We start from the raw sequence: 21,263 nt of genomic DNA, 5'->3' as shown, positions 1-21,263 counted from the left end.
ACCAGAGGTCCTGCTTCAAGGCTATGCTCGTTTGTAAAATGGGTGATTTTGGTCAATCACTATCTCTGTCCATCTAATTTTGCAACATTATGGTGTGGAAAAAATATTGTGGAGTTGGGAATATAGGAGATAAATCTGACAAACAACCATTATTTATACAAAGAAATGTGCACTGCCCACCTTAGAAAAACTATTAAAGCATGCAGACAGGTCTCTTTCACATATGAGAAAATGCAGAAAATCAATATGTAAGTAAGCACAGGATCCAGGAAATAAGTAGTTAACTGCTTAAATAAGTTTTTGCAATCTAAATTTCCTTGCTCTTTATCATAACCTTACAAAATGAATTGGATACTTTTAACTGTTGCCTTAAAAAATCCATAGGTTATATAATACATAAGCAATCTTAATTTTTCTTACAGTATTACGGGTACAAAATTGGCCCTCATCTTTTCTAGGCAACTTAAAACTTGTTCTGAACATGCTTTCAACTTTACAGTTTTTAAAAGCTTTTTAAAAGAAAAAAATAAGGGACCATATTTGGAAAACATAATTAAGTTAGAACTCTTTGATCCATGGGCAAAACAAACAAAGCTTCTAGCATCTGACAAAACAAATCTTTCAAAGAAACGATTCTGAGCCAAGAATTTTCATCCATAACCCAATAATTTTTCTGTTGTAAGCAGGATGATTTCCAACTGGCCACTTTAATTATGCAAAAATTAGAGTGGGAAATAATAGCAAAATACGTTATTTACAGCAGGCACATTAATCTGATTTACAACGAGCAGCTTAATCTGGTTATTTACAGCAGGCACTTTAAGATTCAAAGCAGAAACGAAGTCGCTGAAATTTCTACAGCAGCAAGGACGAATATTACATAGGGAAAGAAATGAATGCATCAAAGGAGGACTCGGCACTCACCGTGCAGCTTCTGGAAAGCCCATTCTATAGAGAGAGACTACAACTGCACCACCAAGGCCCAAATTATGTTGCAAAGCTAGCTTTGCACCGGGAACCTGCCTCTTTCCGGCTTCTCCTCTTAGCTGCCAGCAAAGTTCAGCACACTGAGCCAGACCTAATGCATCAAACACAGAGACTGTAGTCGATCAAGCTGTATTACAAGAGCTCATGCACAGCCAATTAGAAAGGAAATGAAAGAGGCGTGTTTGAAATCCAAGATGAAGCCTTCTGATTTAAAAAAAATGCAGCACAACCACCACATTACTATTTTGCTACAGAGATTCACCTTGTGGTGAGATGTCCAACAAATAAAATAAAAATAAAAATCCAGGTGTAGGAACTATATAAAATAGAGTTACAGTTTCCCAAGGTGATGGATTCTTCAGCTCTACTATATTGTTCTTGCAATAAAAATAATATAAGCTTACTTCCACAAAAGCTGACATACATATTTTGTGCAGGGGTAAAAGCAGTATAGGTGAGCCTTGAGTTACAAACATAACTGGGACTAGAGTTTTGGTCACTAAGTGATAGTTGTTAAGCCAGCCATTATAGGTATGAGCCTATATATTTACCACCATTTTTACCACAGTTAAGCAAATCACACTGTTATTAAGTGAAGCATGCAATCATTAGGCAAATCTGGCTTCTTGACTTTGCTTGTTGGAAGCCAGCTGGGAAGGTCACAAATTACAATTATGGGACTGTCAAGATGCAACCATCATAAATGTGAGCCAGTTCCCAAGTTCCTTAACTGCAGTCACATGGGGTGGTGCAATAATCCTAACTTGAAGAACTGGACATTTTTTCTGAAGCCATTGTAACTTTGAACTATCATTAAATGAACTACCTGTAAACAATTAAGCAAGCAAGCAGGCATTAGTTGAACCTGAATGTATGCATGTTACGACCTGCTTGCATGCCATGGAGTGAGCTAAGGAGGTTTAGCTTTTTTACCATGCAAACTCATTTTCATAGTTAATTATTAAAGGTAAAGTACATATTAAACCCAATTAAATATGGGTGTAAGTAATCCCTCTTACATTTATCTTTAAAAGTGCTTTATTAAACTGACAACAAAAGCCATCTTTTCCTGATAAGATCACGAAATTGGAAAGGTTCCAATTTTATGATCTTATCACAAAACACCAAAGCTAACTTCTCTCTAGCCAATGGCCAACTTATAGCATTCTAGACAAAGCTCTCCAGCCTTTGCAAGAAGACATCCAGTGTGGGGAACACATCACTTCCCAAAGAATTGGTTCTCCTATAGATTCCCCCCTCTAACATTTAAACAGAATCTATCTTCCTATAAGGCTTCTAACCCTAAATTATTAAGATATGTGGACTTCAACTCCCAGAACTCCTTCAACTCCCAGAATTGAGAAACACTGCTCTAAGTTATGCAAGACTTGATCAACATTTCCCCCTCTAGTATGTTAATGCAATATGTTATACATGTTATATTATATAATATATAATATAATATGTTATATAATATATAATATAATATATAATATGGTAATGCAGGAAATACAACTTCAGTAACAGGGTGGTCAATGTCTGGAATACTCTACCTGACTCTGTAGTTTCTTCCCCAAACCCCAAAAACTTTAACCTTAGACTGTCTACTATTGACCTCACCCCTTTCCTAAGAGGTCTGTAGGGGGGCGTGCATAAGCGCACCAACATGCCTACAGTCCCTGTCCTATTGTTTCTTTTATTTTTCTTATATGTACCCATTTCATGTATTCATAACTATGTATATACTTATACCCATTATCTTGTAAGCGATTGACAAATCAAAATAAATAAAATAAATAAATAAAATAAATATCCTGCTATGCAATCTAGAAGTTAGGCTACATTATAAAACAAAGGGCAAATGTAGCTTCCCTTTCTTCTTAGAGGCCCTCTCTGAAATATTGCCAGCAGATAGGTAGAGAGCAATCATTCTGAAAAAACTGAAACGCTGATATAAGCTCAAATAAAAAGATTTCATAACCTTGTTCAAAGAGCAATTGCACTCCTGAAATCAAAGAGAATGTCAGGATATTTGCACAGAGTGACAGACTAAAAAATAGCTTTCAGTATTAGGACAGCATTTTCTGTATCTCCACCTCTTAATATTTGAGCTCTCAACAGCCAGATTAAAGTTGTCTTTTCGCTGAAGAACATAACAAATATGCTGAAGAACACAATTATTATTGTTATAATAATAATAATAATAATAATAATAATAATAATAATAATAATAATAGTTGTTAATTATATAATTATTATATTATTATTAATTATTAATTATTATTATTATTTAATTATTGTTAAGAACAATAAATTAAACAAGTTGTTCCATTTTACCGATTATGAATAACAGTTCTAGGCAGTTTATGAATGACTTTAAATAAATGAATTTCTGCTATTTTTAATTTCTGCTATTTCTGTTATCATAATCTTTAATGTAATATTTCTAATAAAAATATTAACCAACACCATTCCATTTAGGGATTATAAATATTTATCTACCCTACCCATGCATAGGCTTGGAATCAAATTCAGTTTAAACCAGTTTATTTGTAATAAGTATTAGTTGCATGTATTAGTTTTTTCTACATAAAGAAACTACCTTTATACTAAAAAAAAGTGACGGTATGAAGATTCCAAGAGCGGCTTAGCAAATCCAATGGAATGTGACCAGGCTGACAATTTCCTTGCCAAATATTCCAGCTGGCCAGAAATTATCTCTTGAAATGACTAGAAATATGTGCTTGTGTTTAAAGGATTTATGGACATTTCATCTTAACAAGGCATTCAGTAGGATTTCCTGCCAGATAAATCAGCATAGAATAAATGAATATTACTACTATACCTTCTCATCAAAGTAACAGGTCTATGTGGTTAATTACTGATGGCTGATTGCAACAGAGAAGAACTAGCTTAGCCTTTTCTTTAAATAAATTGCATGTTTCCTCCATAAAGATGCTTAAAAGCCTTATATAGATGACTGAATTACCTGTCGCACCCAGTGGGTGCCCTTTGGAAATTAAACCACCGCTGGGATTTACAACCCATTTTCCACCGTATGTTGTGTCTCCTCTGTCAATCAGCTTACCAGCTCCTCCTTAAAGGAAAAAAAAAAAAAAAGGAAATTATTAATGCATATAATATCCCCCACTTCTAAATAAAATTCCTGATAGCTATGACATCAACTTGACGTTAATAGTGCAGAACGGTAATTCATTTAACAGGGACAGCACAACAATATCTGTGTAATGATTTCTATATCCTTAAGTTCATAGGAATAAATTCTTTATTATATTTTTATCGCGCCTTTACTACTTTATAAATCTCAAGGCAGTGAACATGTCTAATACTTCTTCCTCTTCCAATTTTCCCTGCAACAACAACCCTGTGAGGTGAGTTGGGCTGAGAGTGTGTGACTGGCCCAGAGTCACCCAGCTGGCTTTTCACAGTCTCCTGGTTTCCAAGCCAGTGCTTAACTACTACCCATAAAGCAGGGGTGTCAAAGTCAATTTCACTGAGGACATTTTATCAGGGTGGGGGCAAGGGGGTGTGGCCAGTTTAACATCACTCATATCTCCAAGCTACATTTTCCCGAGCTCTATTTTTGGCTGGGATGGCCTCCTGCAACTCTCTGCCAGCGAAAATGGAGATTGCAAGGGCCACACGTGGACGTCCCAAGTTCTGTTTTAGCTGACAGAGGCATCGCAGGCATCGCTGTTTCCAAGGCAGCCCCGCGGGCCAGTTCTAAACACCCCACTGGCCAGATCTGGCCCCCAGTCCTTGAGTTTGACACCCCTGCCATAAAACAATAACTCATATTGCTACATTTCCCTTTCAAAAATATTGAGGGTGTTATATAGCTTTTCTAAGACCACCCTTCAACGGATGTACAAGACAGTATTAAATAAATAGTTAATACCGTGTTTCTCCAACAATACGGCCTCCCCCAATAGGAAGTCCCAGCATGTTTTATAGGCATGAAATGAAATTAAGCCCCTCCCCACAAATTAAGGCCTATATTAAAACATGCGAAATGGGGGGGAATGGCGGGGGGGCTTGCCGTTAGGAAGTACTTTTGTTGCACACCCGGATATGGTGCTGCCTGCGTTGACCTCGGCGTTGGTGGGGCACCTCGTATCAGGAGACCTTCTGCCACCATTTGCTTTCCCTTCTCCCCGTGCTGCTGCGGCGTTTGGAGCAACGCTGCGGCATTTGGCGCAGCCACGCACGGCCAGCCAGGGCTCCTCCCTGCAACAGGAGCCTGGCCGAGACACTCGGCTTCAGGTGCTCCTGTCTCCGCCTTCCCGGGCATTGTTCGAAGGCAAAGCCCATTCTTTTAAAAATGATGCCCTACTACCGGTATGACAAAGCCTCCCCTGCCCGAGAGGGCAGCCCAACCCCGAGTGGGGAGGCGAATCTCCCAGGGCCGCAGTACAGGATTGGCCCACCCCAGGAGAAGCGCCCAGCTGCCATCCCTGCCTGGCACCAGGCAGAGTGCGAAGAGCTTCGCCTGGAGCACCCAGTACAGCTGATAGGCGGGCCCTCCTGCCCGGCAGCAGAGCTCTGGCCAAGGCAGCGAGCGCCTCCCCGCTGGGCCCTCCGCTCATCCTGCCAGGGCCGTGTCGGGAAAACGCACCGCGGGTGTGCGCCCGCTTGCCAAGCGAATGAGCTGGGCCGACCTGAGCTTGGCTTCCCAAGTCCCTCCAGCCAGACCCCGAAAGGGCCACTGGGAGAGGCTGCCCAAGGCAGTGATAATGCCCACCCGTCCACGGACAGGGAGGCGAGGTGACAGCAGCGCTGCTTCCTTGGCCGGCGGATCTGGCAGAGAGAGCCCGAAGCTGCCCGTCCTTTCCACCCCTTGCCCAGCCCATCCCCATCCCCACACATCTCCAAATGCTGCAGCAGCATTGGCATTGGGCAGAAGCGCTCACTCGTTGGGGCTCAGCACGGAGGACGCAGCGTGGGCAGTCGCCTTGCCTCCCTGTCCACGGATGGGTGGGCACTATCACTGCCTCGGGCGGCCTCTCCCGGTGGCCCCTTCGGGGTCAGACTGGAGGGACTTGGGAAGGAAGCCAAGCTCGGGTTGGACTGGCTCTTTCGCTTGGCAGGCAGGCGCGCACCCACAGCTCGCTTTCCCGGCTCTGCCCAGCCCGCCCGACAGGAGCACCTGAAGCCGAGTGTCTCCGCCGGGCTCCGGTTGCAGGGAGGAGCCCTGGCCGGCCCCGCGTGGCTGCGCCAAATGCCGCGTGGCTGCGCCAAACGCCGCAGTGTTGCTCCAAATGCTGCGGCAGCATGGGGAGAAGGGAAAGCAACGGTGGCGGAAGGTCTCCCGATACTAAGTGCACCACCAATGCCGAGGTCAACATCCAAGCCGTCGCTGCCCGCCCGAGGATGCAAGGGGGGGGAATTAAGTCACCCCGAAAAGACGGCCTAGCTGTTTTTTCGGGGCTCAAAAAAAAAAAAAAAAGACCCGGCCTTATTATATGAGAAACACGGTATATGTAAAAATATTTTTAATTCCTATCCACAAACGATAGGCATCGTTTTCAAATGGTCTTTACTCAATGCTCACCATCTAATTTCAACCTAATTTCAGACAGCCCTTCCACAACCAACCTCGTATCCTTACCATAGCAGTGTAATAGATAGTTCTCATTTACCAACTATCTCGTACAGCGACCATTTGCCATTACAACAGTGATGAAAAAATAACTTTACTATCAATCCTTTGCATTTACAATTTTTCCATCAATCAAAAGAAAACTGAACCAAGATTATAAGCACAGTTGTGGTTTCACTTAATGACCCTTTGCTACTGGACTTGGAGGACAGTGATACAGTCTCCTGTTAATTAAACCTATTCCTTCGAAATCTTAAAGGCTAGATCTGTCTTCAAAAGCAGTGCTAACAAAGAGGAGGAGGTCACTGTTAGAACAATTAATCAAATGCCTGCAGAAGTTGTGAATGCTCCAACACAGGAAGTTTTTAAAAATAGATTGGGCAACCATTTGTCTGAAATGGTATAGGTTTTCCTGCCTAAGCAGGTGGTTGGACTATAAGACCTCCAAGGTCCCTTCCAACTCTGTGCTCTTTTTATCTGCATGATGGTAGAAAGGCATCCCAGAGGGAGAACTTTCTAGCAATCATTTTGCCTCCAGATATCAATTCTGAAGAGTTAAACAAAGGGAAAAATGCACTTAATTATGTGCTGGCTGTGACCAAGCTGTTTAGTAGTTCTAATATTGAAGGAATACCTTCAGGACAGAGGCCCAGAGCTTCATATGTAATTAATTCATTAGCAGAGAAGCAGTCATGAAGTTCAATCACGTCCACATCTTCTGGTGTTAGGCCAGTTTTCGAAAAACAATGTGCTGCAGCGTCCTTTGTCATATCATAACCAACCTAAAAGCAATAAAATATAACCAGAATGCATTTCATTGAATGTTTCTGTTTTCTGAACTCCATTTAATTGTCCTGATTAATGGCTTTTTAAAAATTGGAATATGTGTATGGGCACGCACACACAAACACTACTAATTAACCATTTGGAATATTATAACTAAATGGACAAATATGAATTGACTGCATATGCAGGGATTGATAATATTTAGACACTGCCTGCACCCATCAAGAAGCACTACTTTTGGGGGACCACACACACACACACACACAGAGAGAGAAATTAAATATGCTATGTAAATATGCACTTAAAGTTCATGAATAATAAACAGACTTCCCGATCACTTTATATGTATTTTCCAATTAATATACATCAAAAGGTAACATATACATAAATGCACTGAAAGCAACAGCAGCAAAATAAAAATATACATCCAGCTATTTCAAGAAAATTGGGTACTTTTCTTCTGAATTAAGCTACACTCTTATATGCCCAGGGAAAAGATTAATTTTAGGCATGGCTGAAACCAATTAGGATGGTCTACCAAGAATTATATTAAATATATTAACGGAATTATGAAATTACTTTTTTCAAAAGTAACGAGTGAATCATTTTATACCTGTTTATTCTTGCTCTATGATCCATTCATACCCAACAAAAGGTGCTCTTTCAGCAACTCTGCATTCTTTAGTTAGATTTGGAGCATGGGATTTAAACTGAAAGCTTCCTGTTTTCTCCATGGATCACTTATCCCATAAAAGGTAAAGGTTTCCCCGTCCAGTTGGATCTGACTGTAGGGAGCACTGTTCATCCCTGTTTCTTAGCTGAGGGAGACACCATTGTCCAAAGACATTTTCTGGGCTCATATGGCCAGCATGATTATACACCAAAGTACACAGAAGGCTATTACCTTCCCACCGAAGTGGTACCTATTTATCTACTCATATTTGCGTGCTTTGGAACTGCTAGCTGGGATAAATAATGGAAGCTCAGGTCTCAGGTCTCAAACATGGGTTGTCAGCCTTCCAGATGACAAATTCAGCATCTTTAACTACTGAGCCATGATGCCCCTTTCTATCCCATAATGTATTCTTTCTGCTTAGAAATCTCTTGCTCTTCTCCTGGGGAGCTGTTTGCCAAAGACAAGAGTCCTAGCTCCCACACTTGCTTGCTTGTTGTCTTCCTTACTTCTTTTTCCCTTTGAAATATATTCTTTATAACAGAGGTCTCCAAACTTAGCAACTTTAAGACTTGTGAACTTCATCTCCCAGAATTCTCCAGCCAACTATGCTTAAAGCTGGAGAATTCTGGGAGTTGAAGTCCACAAGTCTTAAAGTTGCCAAGTTTGGAGACCTCTGCTTTATATTATAGCAAGCAGGGGTTATTTTATCGTTTCAGTTTGTGTCAAATCCTTAAACTATTTTCAGTATTTCACAGGAATATTCATGTATACATTTTATACATTAAAAGGTCAAGCTTGCCATTTTAATGCAGCTGTTTTGGTCAAATGAGCTCGGAAAGTCGGTCCTCATCTCTTGGGCCAAAATTTCGACTGATTTCGACTCCAATCCGTTCTTCTTCACAAATTCTTCACTAGCAAGGACTACAGCTGCTGCACCATCAGATGTTGGACTTAAAACACACAATAAGGGTTGATTATGGACTATTCTACTCCCTGAACAATTTATATATGTAAAAAGGGACAGCAACATAGGGGCCATGCCTCTGGATTTTACTCTGCTTTTATCAACTCATTTCCAATAGCTTTACTATTTTTCAGATTGAAGATCAAGTTGTGAATTTCTGAGATCATGATGGGGGTGGGGGCAGTAAGGGAAAGAATCAAAAGCTGGTTTCAAGCTAAGATTTCCATTTCTGATTAAGGCGTCCCACCACATTATCTAGCTAAAAAATACTCTACCCATGCAAGTATTTCCCCTTAAATGTTTAAAAAGTTTACAATGGCAGATGAGAATTTGACCAATCGTCAAATACTACTTTTATACTACTGAAATTATGAGGCTTAAGACTGCTTAATGAGTTGTAAAGCAATTATATAGCAGAAATGTGTAAATGTACTATTTTGTATATTACTGCATAGGAAATCTGCAATTTCAGATTTCACTATCATGTTGTAACCAGTTCTGTAACTTTTGAAGTGAACATGTTTAGTATGTTATCACTATCATGTAACCAGTTCTGTAACTTTTGAAGTGAACATGTTTGGGTAAGACTCATAGATCAGTGGTTAATATTATGCTTAGTGCAAAGTCTTAAACTTAAGTATTATTATTAATAATAATATCTAACAAAAAGGAAATGCTCCAAAGAAACAGAAGAGAACAGACAAGAGAAATAAAATCTAGAAAGAGAATAAGTTTTTTTGAAAAGGAGAAATGAAGTCACAAAAGCACTATAGAGCTGGATTCTTACCAACACTGTAAGATTGTCAAGAAGTCAAAAACCTTACGAGATTGTAACACTTCATCTAAACTGTACTCTTTTTGAAACTGGGAATTTCTACAGAAAACAGGGGAGATGAATGCAATCAGAACAATTCAACAACAGTGGCAGTGAACTATTGCTTTTACTCTTCAAAATCTTAAAAAGTATTTCCCACAACAGGTCAAATCATCACATAATTTTGCAGTGAATATCTCCTGCTGGTGCTTTTGCCAGCTCCTTCCACAAGTTTAGAAACTTTTTTGAAATCTCATTTGAACAATGTAGTTACAAAAAGCAGCTTTGCTCAGGACTACGTACCATAACACTGCTAAAAGTAGCAGGTTAATTTTTGTTGTTCTTCCCAAGGAAGTACAAGAAAAGTATAACTCCCTTTTGATATATATTCATATTCATAGAAATATTGGCTCTGTTCAGAAGCTGTTTATTTAGAGCTCTGGTGCTTACTGTATATCCTAATCCTTCATAATTTTATCTCTTTTTTTGAGTTTGGAAATTTTTAATCTATTAGCCACCTTTACAACACCCTTCCCCCATTTTAAATACTTCTTTGCATTTTTTTCCAATAAAACACACATGTTTTTTAGCCTGCATTCTAACACATTACTTAAAACACTGTACTTACGGATTGTTCACTGAATGCTTATGATTCTTCCAGGCAATTTTTGCAAAGTGTTCAACCTTTGTTCCTAAAATAATCAAAAGCATATGAAATGTATATTAAAAAGGATGACTTCATTAGTTGATATAACACAGTTTAAGAAAATATGCTATGCTTATTGTGACCTCATGATCTCAGAGGCTCAATAGAAATTAGGTAAGAATCATGTTTCAAGATACAAAAGATAAAACGATTAATAGAATTCCAGCAAAACTGTGCCTTCTTAGAAATCAGATGTTTTGGCACGAAGATCTTCACAGTGGTATGGCACATCAATAACAATATTACAGCATACAAAATGTCTTCATTGTATGTTTTTAGGACAGTAATATTTTAACATACCATATTTCTCCATGTGTTCTTTGCCAGCATTTCCAAAAAGTTGTGGAGCAATTGGGACTTTTTCTAGGCCATATTTATTTATCATAACTTCAAAATGCTTGTCTGTTGGAATCACCCGATCAGTAAACTGAAAGACACAAAATGTATATTATGAGTACCCCAACAGTCTTACATTGAACACATATAGAAAGGAAAAGACACTATCAAAGTTCTCTTGTTCATCAGCCATATATACTCTTTTCAGACTCATTTGCTTCTAAACTAAACACTCAGGTGGGCAGACATATCCAACAATTTATACAAATTAAATATATTAATTTTCTGCTGCAGAATTCAGTGTGCAACTTATAAGTGAGCACAATTTACAGTAGTCCTAAACTTACAAGCACAATTGAGACCAAAATTTATGTTGTTAAGTGAGAAATTTGTTAAGTGAGTTTTCCCCCATTTTACAACTATTCTCACCACATTCACTACAGTTGTTAAGTTAGTAACACACTTGTTAAGGGAATCTGGTTTCCCCATTGACTGTGCTTGTCAGAGATCGCAAAAGTGGATCACATGATCCCAGGACACTGCAACTGTCATAAATGTGAGTCAGCTGTCAAGCATCTGAATGTAGGTCACATGACCATGGGATACTGTAAGAGTCATAAGTGTGAAAAATTGTCATAAGTTACTTTTTTTCAGTGCTGCTGTAACTTCAAACGGTCACTAAATGAACTGCTGTAAGTCAAGGTCTACCTGTATAATGTTCATTTTCAGGTAAAAGTCGAGACAGTATCATGTTAGGGGTTTCAAAGAAACAATACCATACCTATAATAAATAAAAATGCTACTATATAATGGAGCCCAATGCAAATGATCATATATACATATACTGGACAAACTAGCAACTGAGTACAAATGGCTCAAATAAGGAAAGGGTCTTTCAAAAAACCAGAGAAATCTATAAGCCACAACTTCACAATAATATGCACAATTATTTTTCACTTGACTACCATTCTCTAATTCTTGCTTTTGAGTCTCTTGATTTGGATTTAAATTTTTATCTTAATATATTCTACCCTATTTTTTTTTCTACTTTTGTATCCACAGTGATCATTCAAGTTGATGCAAGGTAGCCCTTTCTGAAGAAGATGTAATAAATGTGAGGCTTTAACAGGAGGCTTCAAAATTCAAAAATGTTTCTGGAAAGGGATAGTCAGAAAGTGAAAAGGAAACTTGGAATGAACACTCAAAATAAAGAAACCTGTTTGGGGAAGAGCACTTCATCCTATTTTGGAGGGGACTTAAAATGGTTAAAATATATATTTTTAGGAAAAGTGGGGGAGGGAATGAACAAATTTTAATATCTATGTAATGTGAATACCAAGCTGTGAGAAACATATCCTCAGGAAAACCCCTGCCTCATCAATCTGATCATTATCAGCATTATCAAGACCCCTGATCATGAGCCAGGCCCACTCAAAAGTTGGCTTCCCAGTAAGGGAGAGAAAATATTTTTAAGGCATTAATTTTATCTTCTTTCACCATTCTCTTTATTCTTTGAGGATGCCTCTTTCTTTTTATGGGCTAAAGCAAATGACAAGGTGCTCCAAACTTTGTTTCTAACTCTACAAATGCCATTTATACAGTGCTTTGGCATTCGACCCCATATTTTTAGCCGACAGAGGTCAATGTTTCAGAATGCCATTGCTTTGTCTCCTCCCACCCGATTTCCCAATCCTTCCAGAAAAACCCAGATATAGACTGAAAGCCTTGAGAGAAATTCTAGACCACTGTTTTCCTAGAGGCTTCAATGAAGGAGGATTCCAGTAGGCCAGAGAAAATTGGCCTTCTTTCTGCCCCCTTCAGCTTGAGCCATAGCTGCTTTCTGCTCCAAAAGGCCAGGCCTCTGTGCCACTTGCCTGGAGGAGTAACTAGGATTGCTAAAAAAAAAATATCTGAGGAGAATCTTCTCAAGGATTACATTGCTAAGGCAACGTGGAACCTGAGGTCCTAACTAAAGATGGAAGGGAAAGGGCTCCACAGCTTTGGGTTATTGGAGAAGTATTCAGAAATCACAGAAACAACATGGATTTGCTAAAGGATGTTGATAGATGAAACACTCTCATCCATCTTTCAAATACGCCAAGCTATACAAAAATGTTCTTTTCCTGTAAAGCAAAGACTTGAACACTCACTCGAGAGGTTGCAAGGGACCCCGATGCCATCTTTTCAAACCCAAGAGCCAACACACAGTTAGCCAAACCTTAAATACAAAAATTATTGGATAATTATATTTTAAGCTTCAATATAGAGTTCAACAGATGTTAGATCTATTGGTAGCTCTCTAAATAATTGGTAGGAGATAGACAAGGATTAATCACCTTTTTCTTTCCCTGCTGCCCAAAATCTAACTGTAGGGAGCAAAAATGGATGACCAGGAGTGGATTTTGGGGCAGAAGAATTTGGAGTTCCATTCACTGTGACCCCTCAAAACAAATTCAAAGCTCAGAATTATGTGTATTAAATTGATGCTGTGAGAAGACAATATGACAACTGGTCTCTCTTAAACCAGTTCAATTGACTTTCAGTTTGAAGCAAAAGTCTGGTTTCCAGCGACCCACCTTTTCAACTCCCTTAAATATCTCCAGGTCCAAACTGGAACAAGAATGTTCTTAGAAATAAAGCTCAGTAACCATCAGAGACCAGGCCTTTTTGCTTGAAAGCTCTTATTAACCCATTTCCCTGGATGAGTCTGTCACTCAAAGTTGTTTTTCACAAATGAAGAGAGGGACAACCCTGAGAAAACTATCAGGGAGATCAAGCAAGGGATTACACAAGCGTACAGGGAAAAGCCTGAGGGAAGAGAAAAATGGAAACCTATAGCTTCTGTGGCAACAAGCATGGGAAAGTGTATCAGTTGGGAAGCAAGTGAGTGAGATTAGGGGCCGTTGTGTTCTGGGAGCACATTAAAAAAGGGAGGCAATTTTGAAGGGCAGATCAGGGAACAAAGGGATGGGCTTATGGTCTTTATAGCCCCACCTCTGTCTCATTTTTTTAGCCTCCTGGTTCTGTGAAATATGTATGTCACAAGTAGCCATATCCAATCATTTTGAGGTGGCACCTGCAAGATATCTCCAAATCTCTATTAGCCTTGAAATGTTGAAGATACTGTATCTCTTGCTCTACTTGGAAAGTACCAGGGCACTAATAATAAACAAAAGATGCCACAAGGTATGTCACAGGGTGGCTAAATTTGGACAGCTTGGGACATGCATAACTTTTAGGGGAGAGCTTTAGAACCACTGGGCAGGTTAATGATATAGACTATATCCATAGGTACTTGTATGTAAGCCAATCTGTGGCTAAGCCAATCCTTAATTTTTTAAAACATAAAAATGTTCCACCTGCAAATAAACTGACCCACTTTTTCATGGTATTCAGGTTAAAAATTCAAGGGTCTGCTTAGCTACAGGTGGCTTATATGTTTTTATGAGATATATAGGTACTTTTAAAAAGTACTACAGTAGATAACCTATGTCTTGTTGGCCGATTGTTTCAGAGATACTTTCTTACCTAAACAGAGATACAGAGTAACCAAGGACAGACAAAAAAACACAGTGGGAGGAGTAGTGACTTCCAACTTCCTGACAGCTTCTCTATTGAGTTTCTTTGTGAGAAACTGGCAGGGAGTATAAAAAAAAAATCTCCCTTTCTCTTTCCAAAAGGCAAATAAGTGGCTGCTGTTGATGGAAGAATGAAGCAAGAGATTCCAAGACTGGCTGGGAAACTGTCACAGAATGTTGAAATTGAAGATGATATTACCACAACCGCAACCTAGCAGCAGCCAGTAGTAATGAAGCAGCACAACTTTCTCAAATTGTATTCTTTTGGGGGTCATGGATCTCAGATTTTGGACACATTCTTTAAGTTAGTCCATTTAAGGTACACTGGTTCAAAAATAGTTGCCCTATTTTGCCCAATCTTTAACTTTAAAACTTTAAGAGTTTTAGTAATACAGATTACTGTATATAATTGCAAATAAGCCAATTTTCTGGATGTATTTTGGTATCTAAAATTCTTGGTTTATCCACAAATATATACAGTATATCCTTATTATCTAGATGGATGTTGATTGAAACCAAATCGTTAATATTTTTCCTCTCAGCTTTTGGACGAGAATATTACTGAAAATGTGTGAGATTTCAAACAAGCAGGGAGATCTAACATTATTTCTAAGAAGGAAAAGTTCTGCAAGGAAAAGTGGGAATCAATTCCCAAAGCAAGAATGAAAAGTCTCCTGGAAACATTTAGAAGCAGCTATTTCTGCCAAAGGAGCTGTTACAAAGCACTGACTGAAAAGGTGCCTATAAGTCTGCACATACCATATTCTTACTAAGGTTGTCAGCATCTGTAAAGATTGTACATGAATAGTAAGTATGCATTCAAAATGCAGAAAAATGCCATGTTTAATTCAGTATATGTTAGAGAATGTGCCAGTTTTTCTACTGACCAGGGGTTAAATACAACTGTATTTGCTGGGGGTTAGCAGATGTAACTTACCTCCTTTTATTAATTGTCCTGCTACAAACAAAGCTGTTGAACCAGTAGCACAATTGTTGTTAACGTTTATAATAGGGATACCTGTTAGACCCAAACTGTGATAAATAGCCCGCTGCCCAGAGGTTGAGTCACCTTTAGAATTAAAAAAAAGACATGCAGAATCAGTTTTGGTAAAATACCAACATGTTATCTAGTTTCTTTCTAAAGTTGTTAAACGTGTTCATGTTAACATCTAAAGTGATTCATTAATTTTTAGCATGACATGATGCAGGAATGCCGGTGTTGTGGTCTGCCAGAGTTTATGACTTAGAAAGCTGTATGATTCCAACCTCCTGTAATTTATTCTACTGTGGTTGCCCTGGTTTAGTATGAAATATAAATTAGTCAGGGACTTTTTGGTGGGACAAAAAGGTTCTTATCCCAAACTGTAGAGAAACATTCAGATTCACAGGTAGATTTTTTTTTAAAAAAATGTTCAATTCACTATGCAACAATAAACATTCAAGCCTCCAGGGTTAAATGAACTTTCCTGCAATAAAAATGGTTTCTCCTCCATTATCTATTTTACAATCAAATGTACAGATGGAAAAGTTAAAGGTTGTCAGCAATTCTAGCACTACAGAGAGCTTGCTCTGCAACATGTTGAAAAATACAAAAGTACAAAACTTTAAAAGTTTCTCCTTGGACTTTGCCTCTTATTAGAAAAAAGCCCTAAACCCTCAAGATTACTAGGATATTTAGACATGTTTTATAAGCTCTGCTTCAAGGAGGACACAAGCTTAAAAAGGGAAAAGAAGAATCAGGATAAAATGTGGGCTTCACTTACCATATACATAGCCTATACAGGCCTGCTCTATGGATGAGTACGGAATGCCTGCATCAGCAAGAGCATTTTGACCTGAACAAGGTTAAAAAAACACATTACAAAATCTTGATTAGAAACTTACTGTAACAAGCCTGCATGGACAGTGAAGAGTGCGCAAGCACACTTACTCACTCTTGGGCAGATTAAGTAAACTGCTAGTTTCAAAACTGTGTGTCAATCCAGACAAGGCGTCTGTTGTTACCATAACTTCTGGTTACAGGTAGTCCTTGATTAATGACTGCAATTGAGTCCAGAATTACAACTGTAAGTCATGCTGGTTGTTAAGCAGGTCAATGCGTGACCGCATCTGGTATTATGACTTTTTGCCATGGTTGTTAAGGGAATGCAGTGGTCTAAAGTGAATACAGCAGTCATTAAGTAAACAACACAATCATTAAGCAAAGCCGCTGTTTCCAATAGATCATTTTGCTGGAAAATGGAAATAAGACCTGGTTTCCAAGAAAACAGCATGATAAATTCAGTCACATGACCACAGGATGGTGCAAACAGCTGTAAATGCATTTAAGGGATCAGCAATGTTTAAAATATGTTTACATTAATGTTATATTTTTAAGTAAGTATTTTACAGAGGTTTTTATTGTACCCTGCCTACTCTTCTGAAGTAGAGGCCCGAACTGAAAGGGAACATTATAAAATGAAGATAACTTAGTTAACGTTCACACACACAGCATTTCTTCTATTGCTTTTCTTACTCTTCTGCAGATAATTACATTTTCATACCTCTCTAGCATAAACAGATGAACCTCAAGCCCCATGATTTGAAAACCATGGCTACTGGTAATACAATACTACTTGACTGTTTATGCCACTAGCTATGTGCTTGGAGCACCAAGCAAATAGCACATCTGTCACTAGCTGTGCCCAAGTGTTAAGTATAATATTCAGTATGTTACCTGCTTCCTTTGCCATATCTGGATAATCAAAATTTTCACGGCGGCCAGGTTTTTCAAACTGTTAGAAAAAAAATGCAAATGTTGAAGATGCTTATGACCAAAAAAGAACTTCAGGTCTAAATTATTGCTAGATTTTTATCCTGCTTTTTATATATAACTCAAGGTGATGAGCATACCGAATAATCCTGCCACCTCCTATTTTAAGGAGCACAGGGGTGCTGTGGGAGATCCTGGGCAGCCTGATGCAACCATGCACAACTTAGGGAGGAAGGGATGAGACCAAGGAAGCCCAGTGATGGAGGACACAGAGTATGCGCTAGGAAGAAGGGCACAGCACTGTGTCCAAGAAGTTGGGGGGTGACTTATCAGAGTGATTTGAGACCTGCGTCCTATTTTCCCCACAATAATCCTGTGAGTTGGCTTGGGCTGAGTGAGAGCGACTGGCCCCAAGTCACCCATTCAGCTTTCATGCCTAGAGCAAGATTAGAACTCACCGTCTCCTGCTGATAAAGGAAAATTCAAGACCAAAACCAAGAAAACAAATAATTAAATTAAATACATCTAAAGGACAGCTTTCTGAAATACAGGTAGTCCTTGACTTACGATCATAGTGGAGCCCAAAATTTCCATTGTTAAGTGAGACATTTGTTTGCCCCATTTTATGACCTATCTTGTCACAGTTGTTAAGTTAATCACTGCAATTGAAAAGTTAGTAACCTGGTTCTTAAGTGACTCTGGTTTGCCCATTGACTTGGCTTGTCAGGAAGTCACAAATTATGATCACATAAGCTTGGGACAAAGCAATGGTCATAAAAAAGAACCAGTTGCCAAGCATCTGAATTTTGATCACATGACTATAGGGATACTGCAAAGTTCGTAACTGTGAAAAACTGACAGTAACTTTTTTCAGTGCCGTTGTAACTTTGAACCATTGTAACACCAAATGAACTGTTGTAAGTCAAGGACTACCTGTAAAGGGCTGTCTTTTAAGGGATGTTTGAGCACTGTACACAATTGTACATCAAATTCTCTGTCTCTCTCCTCAGTTAATTAATGTAATCTGTAATTTGGAACAGTCCATAAATCCTAGGCAACAAGGATTAAAAACCTTGTTGCACAATAAATTGCAAGTTGCACAATAAATTAAATATTAACATGGAGAGCTCTGAGTTTCTTCAGAAGAGGTGGCATTAAAAGTCACAGCAAGATGGAGCTTGGACTCTAACTTCAGTTTCCCTTTGTAGTGCAGGAACAAGTTGGACTTTTCTTACAGGGCACTTGTCAGAAATGTTTAAACAACATGATGCCAAGGACTCTCAAAAGGGAACAAAACCATTAACATTTATAATAGCTTGGGAATGATAAAGAAGTGCAATTTCTCAATCCAGATGTGATCTTGAAAGAGAATCCAGATCATCCTTCAAATTATTAAAAAATTAATAATTAAATAATTATTAAAAAATCTTTTGAGCAGAGTCATCTGCCAAATCCCCCCCCCCCCGCCCAACACCAGAACAGTAAACCTGACCTTTGGACGGCCTTGGATTGGCCACTGCCCTCTCTCATCCTAATCTACCTCACAAAGCTATTCTAAGGATAAAGCTATAAACAAGCCACAAAGAAGCAAGAGGATTTTACATTTGGGTAAAGATAGAACCAGTTTGGTGAAATGGTAAAAGCACCAAACTAGAAACTGGGAGATAGGGAGTCTTAGGCACTCTCCTTATCCCTTTTTTTTTTTTAAACAAAATGGTGAAAAGGGGGAGGGGGTATTAAAAAGGTAAAAAAGCACCAATTGTCACTGGAGAATTAAGAGGTGTTCAGACAGTGGTGGGATTCAATTTTTTTTTACTACTGGTTCTGTGGGCATGACTTGGTCATGCCAGGGGAAGGATAGTATAAAACAAGGGTCTTCAAACTTGGCAACTTTAAGACTTGTGGACTTCAACTCCCAGAATTCCTGAGCTAACATGACTGGAGGACAAATTCTGGGAGTTGAAGTCCACAAGTCTTAAAGTTGTCAAATTTGAAGACCCCTGCTGTAAAATCTCAAGTCAGAGGTGGTATTTGCCGGTTCTCCACTATTGATTCTCTAGAACTGGTCAGAACCTGCTGAATACCACCTCTGTGTTCAGAACTGTATTAAATGGTTCCCCAACCTTTTCCTCAGAATGGTGTTTTTCCAATTTGGCAACTTTCAACACATCTTAAACTTAACAAATATGAAAAACACTGCCTTAGAACATCTGTAGCTGTGAAGGCCTGCAGAGAATAATCTGCAAAGCCAAACAAGGTTGCCCCATCCTTGGACTGATCCTGGCCACATGAGAATGATTCTTTTAACGAAACCAATGGCCCACTGCAGAGAGGTATTGCCACACAGGTAATTTTAAAGGTCTGAAAAGCTATAAAGTATAGCTAACAGTATAACTATAAAAGAGAGTCAACCTTGGTTTAACTATTAAGGCATCAGGCAATAAACCAGAAGACCATGAGTTCCAGGCTTGCCCACTAAGCCACTGAGTGACCTTTAAGCCAGTCACTCTTTCTCAGCCCTAGGAAAAAGGCAATGGTAAAGCCCTTCCTAAATGTTGACAAGAAAACTGCAGGGACTGGTACAGGCAATCGCTAAACTCGAAGGCACTGAGAAATGAGGCAGGACCGTGTCTCTTGGGGGAATACTGAGTTTATCAAGTGCCCAATGGATAAGACCCCGCCGAGAAAGAGAAACCCCCGTACCATTTTCCCACGCCAACTTCACCAACCCTTTGAAGCAACCTGCTCTGCTTTCCAGACGTGACCACGGATGATAGCAATTGCATTTCCACTCTAGAACCCGGAACTCCCAAGTATCCCGGCCCAGTCCAGTTACCTTGGTCATACCAACTCCGATGACAAAAACCTTTTTCCCTACATGGATCGGGACCAGGTTGCTGCTGCTTTTGCCCATGATGCGCCCAGGATCTTGCGTAGCCGCAGCACCAAACGCACGGGAAAAAAATGAACAGTCGCTGCGACTTTCCTCCCCGCGCAGGCTTTTGACAACACCTCCAAATAAAGACCGAAAGACGAGGCGGCGCCGACTCTCGATCTCTCTCCACCCTCTTAAAGCGGTAGCATGAGTCTTTGGTACTCTGAAAATCCAGCCTGAATTCATGAGTCGGAAATAATAGGCTGAGCGAGCCTATCTCTGAGTATTGCAGAATGCTTTAGTTCCCCAAACTTTGGTTAAAATAAGAGCAGCTCTCAAAGAGCAGAGATTAGAACGAAAGGTGCATTCGCTTCTTATTTATCAAATTTAAATAGCCACCTATCACACACAAAAATGACTTTGGGTTGTCTATACAAACCATAACAGAAAAGAGGGGTCTTTGGTGCTTTCTGAGATGGCTAGTTTTTTTCCAGACGTTTCATTACCAAGGAACAGTGGTAGTAAGGAGTGCTGTTTGCTTTATATTCTGTGCCTGTCTGTGTGGGTGGGGGGACGGTTTTAGAGATTCTTTGGTTGGGCTGTTTACTGTTGGTTCTTTGGCAGTTTCTTGATTGTGGAATTGCTTGCTTGATGGTTGGTTCAAAATTGACTTTGGAATTAATCTATGCTGATCTGATGGTGGAGAGGTGCTGGAGTCTTTGGGGCTGATTGATTGTCTCTTTTGTATATTCTATGGATGTTGTTAACATCTATTGATGGCTGATTTGTCAGAGTGCCAGGCTTCTAGAAATTCCCTGGCATTTTTGGACTTGGCTTAGTCTAGGAGTGTTATATTTTCCCAATTGAAACTAGAGTTAAATCTCTATATATATTGTGAAATTAAAGAATTTTCATCATGTCTTCTGACTACCAGTGGGTGTTCATGGATGCATTCTGATAGTCTTCTGCGTGTTTGTCGCACTATGTAGGACCCCTCATTTCAACCCTGAGCTACAAATGTTCTCCTTTATTGGTACCATAATAGCAATGAATCTCAAAGCCAGCATTGCCTTAAATCAGTGTTTCTGCAAACCTGGCATCTTTAAGACATGTGGACTTCAACTCCCAGAAATCCCCAGGGGGGGGGGGGGGGCATAGGAAATTCTGGA

At 39.4% G+C, this 21,263-nt stretch overlaps 1 protein-coding gene across 1 annotated transcript in view; it reads right to left on the bottom strand.

The window, feature by feature from the left end:
* SCP2 (sterol carrier protein 2) overlaps positions 1–20,611 on the bottom strand; it is a 28,459-nt gene extending 7,848 nt beyond the window's left edge. Inside the window, exons 1-12 of the mRNA XM_026665882.2 lie at positions 20,056–20,611; positions 17,184–17,241; positions 16,231–16,302; positions 15,405–15,536; positions 13,040–13,107; positions 10,854–10,980; positions 10,476–10,539; positions 9,821–9,907; positions 8,869–9,019; positions 7,242–7,389; positions 3,977–4,084; positions 925–1,078 (exon numbers count right to left, since the gene is read on the bottom strand). Coding sequence (XP_026521667.2) covers positions 925–1,078; positions 3,977–4,084; positions 7,242–7,389; positions 8,869–9,019; positions 9,821–9,907; positions 10,476–10,539; positions 10,854–10,980; positions 13,040–13,107; positions 15,405–15,536; positions 16,231–16,302; positions 17,184–17,241; positions 20,056–20,340 — 1,454 coding nt within the window. The 5' untranslated portion in view covers positions 20,341–20,611. The remainder of the gene's footprint in view (positions 1–924; positions 1,079–3,976; positions 4,085–7,241; positions 7,390–8,868; positions 9,020–9,820; positions 9,908–10,475; positions 10,540–10,853; positions 10,981–13,039; positions 13,108–15,404; positions 15,537–16,230; positions 16,303–17,183; positions 17,242–20,055) is intronic.
* Between the last annotated feature and the right edge of the window lie 652 nt (positions 20,612–21,263).

The sequence above is a fragment of the Notechis scutatus genome, chromosome 3 (genome assembly GCF_049901735.1).
Source record: "Notechis scutatus isolate UNSWTSFEM ecotype Mainland chromosome 3, rNotScu1.2, whole genome shotgun sequence".
In the NCBI taxonomy this organism is placed as follows: Eukaryota; Metazoa; Chordata; class Lepidosauria; order Squamata; family Elapidae; genus Notechis; species Notechis scutatus.
The sequence above is the reverse complement of the archived record's forward strand: the minus strand, read 5'-3'. Positions and strand labels throughout refer to the sequence as shown.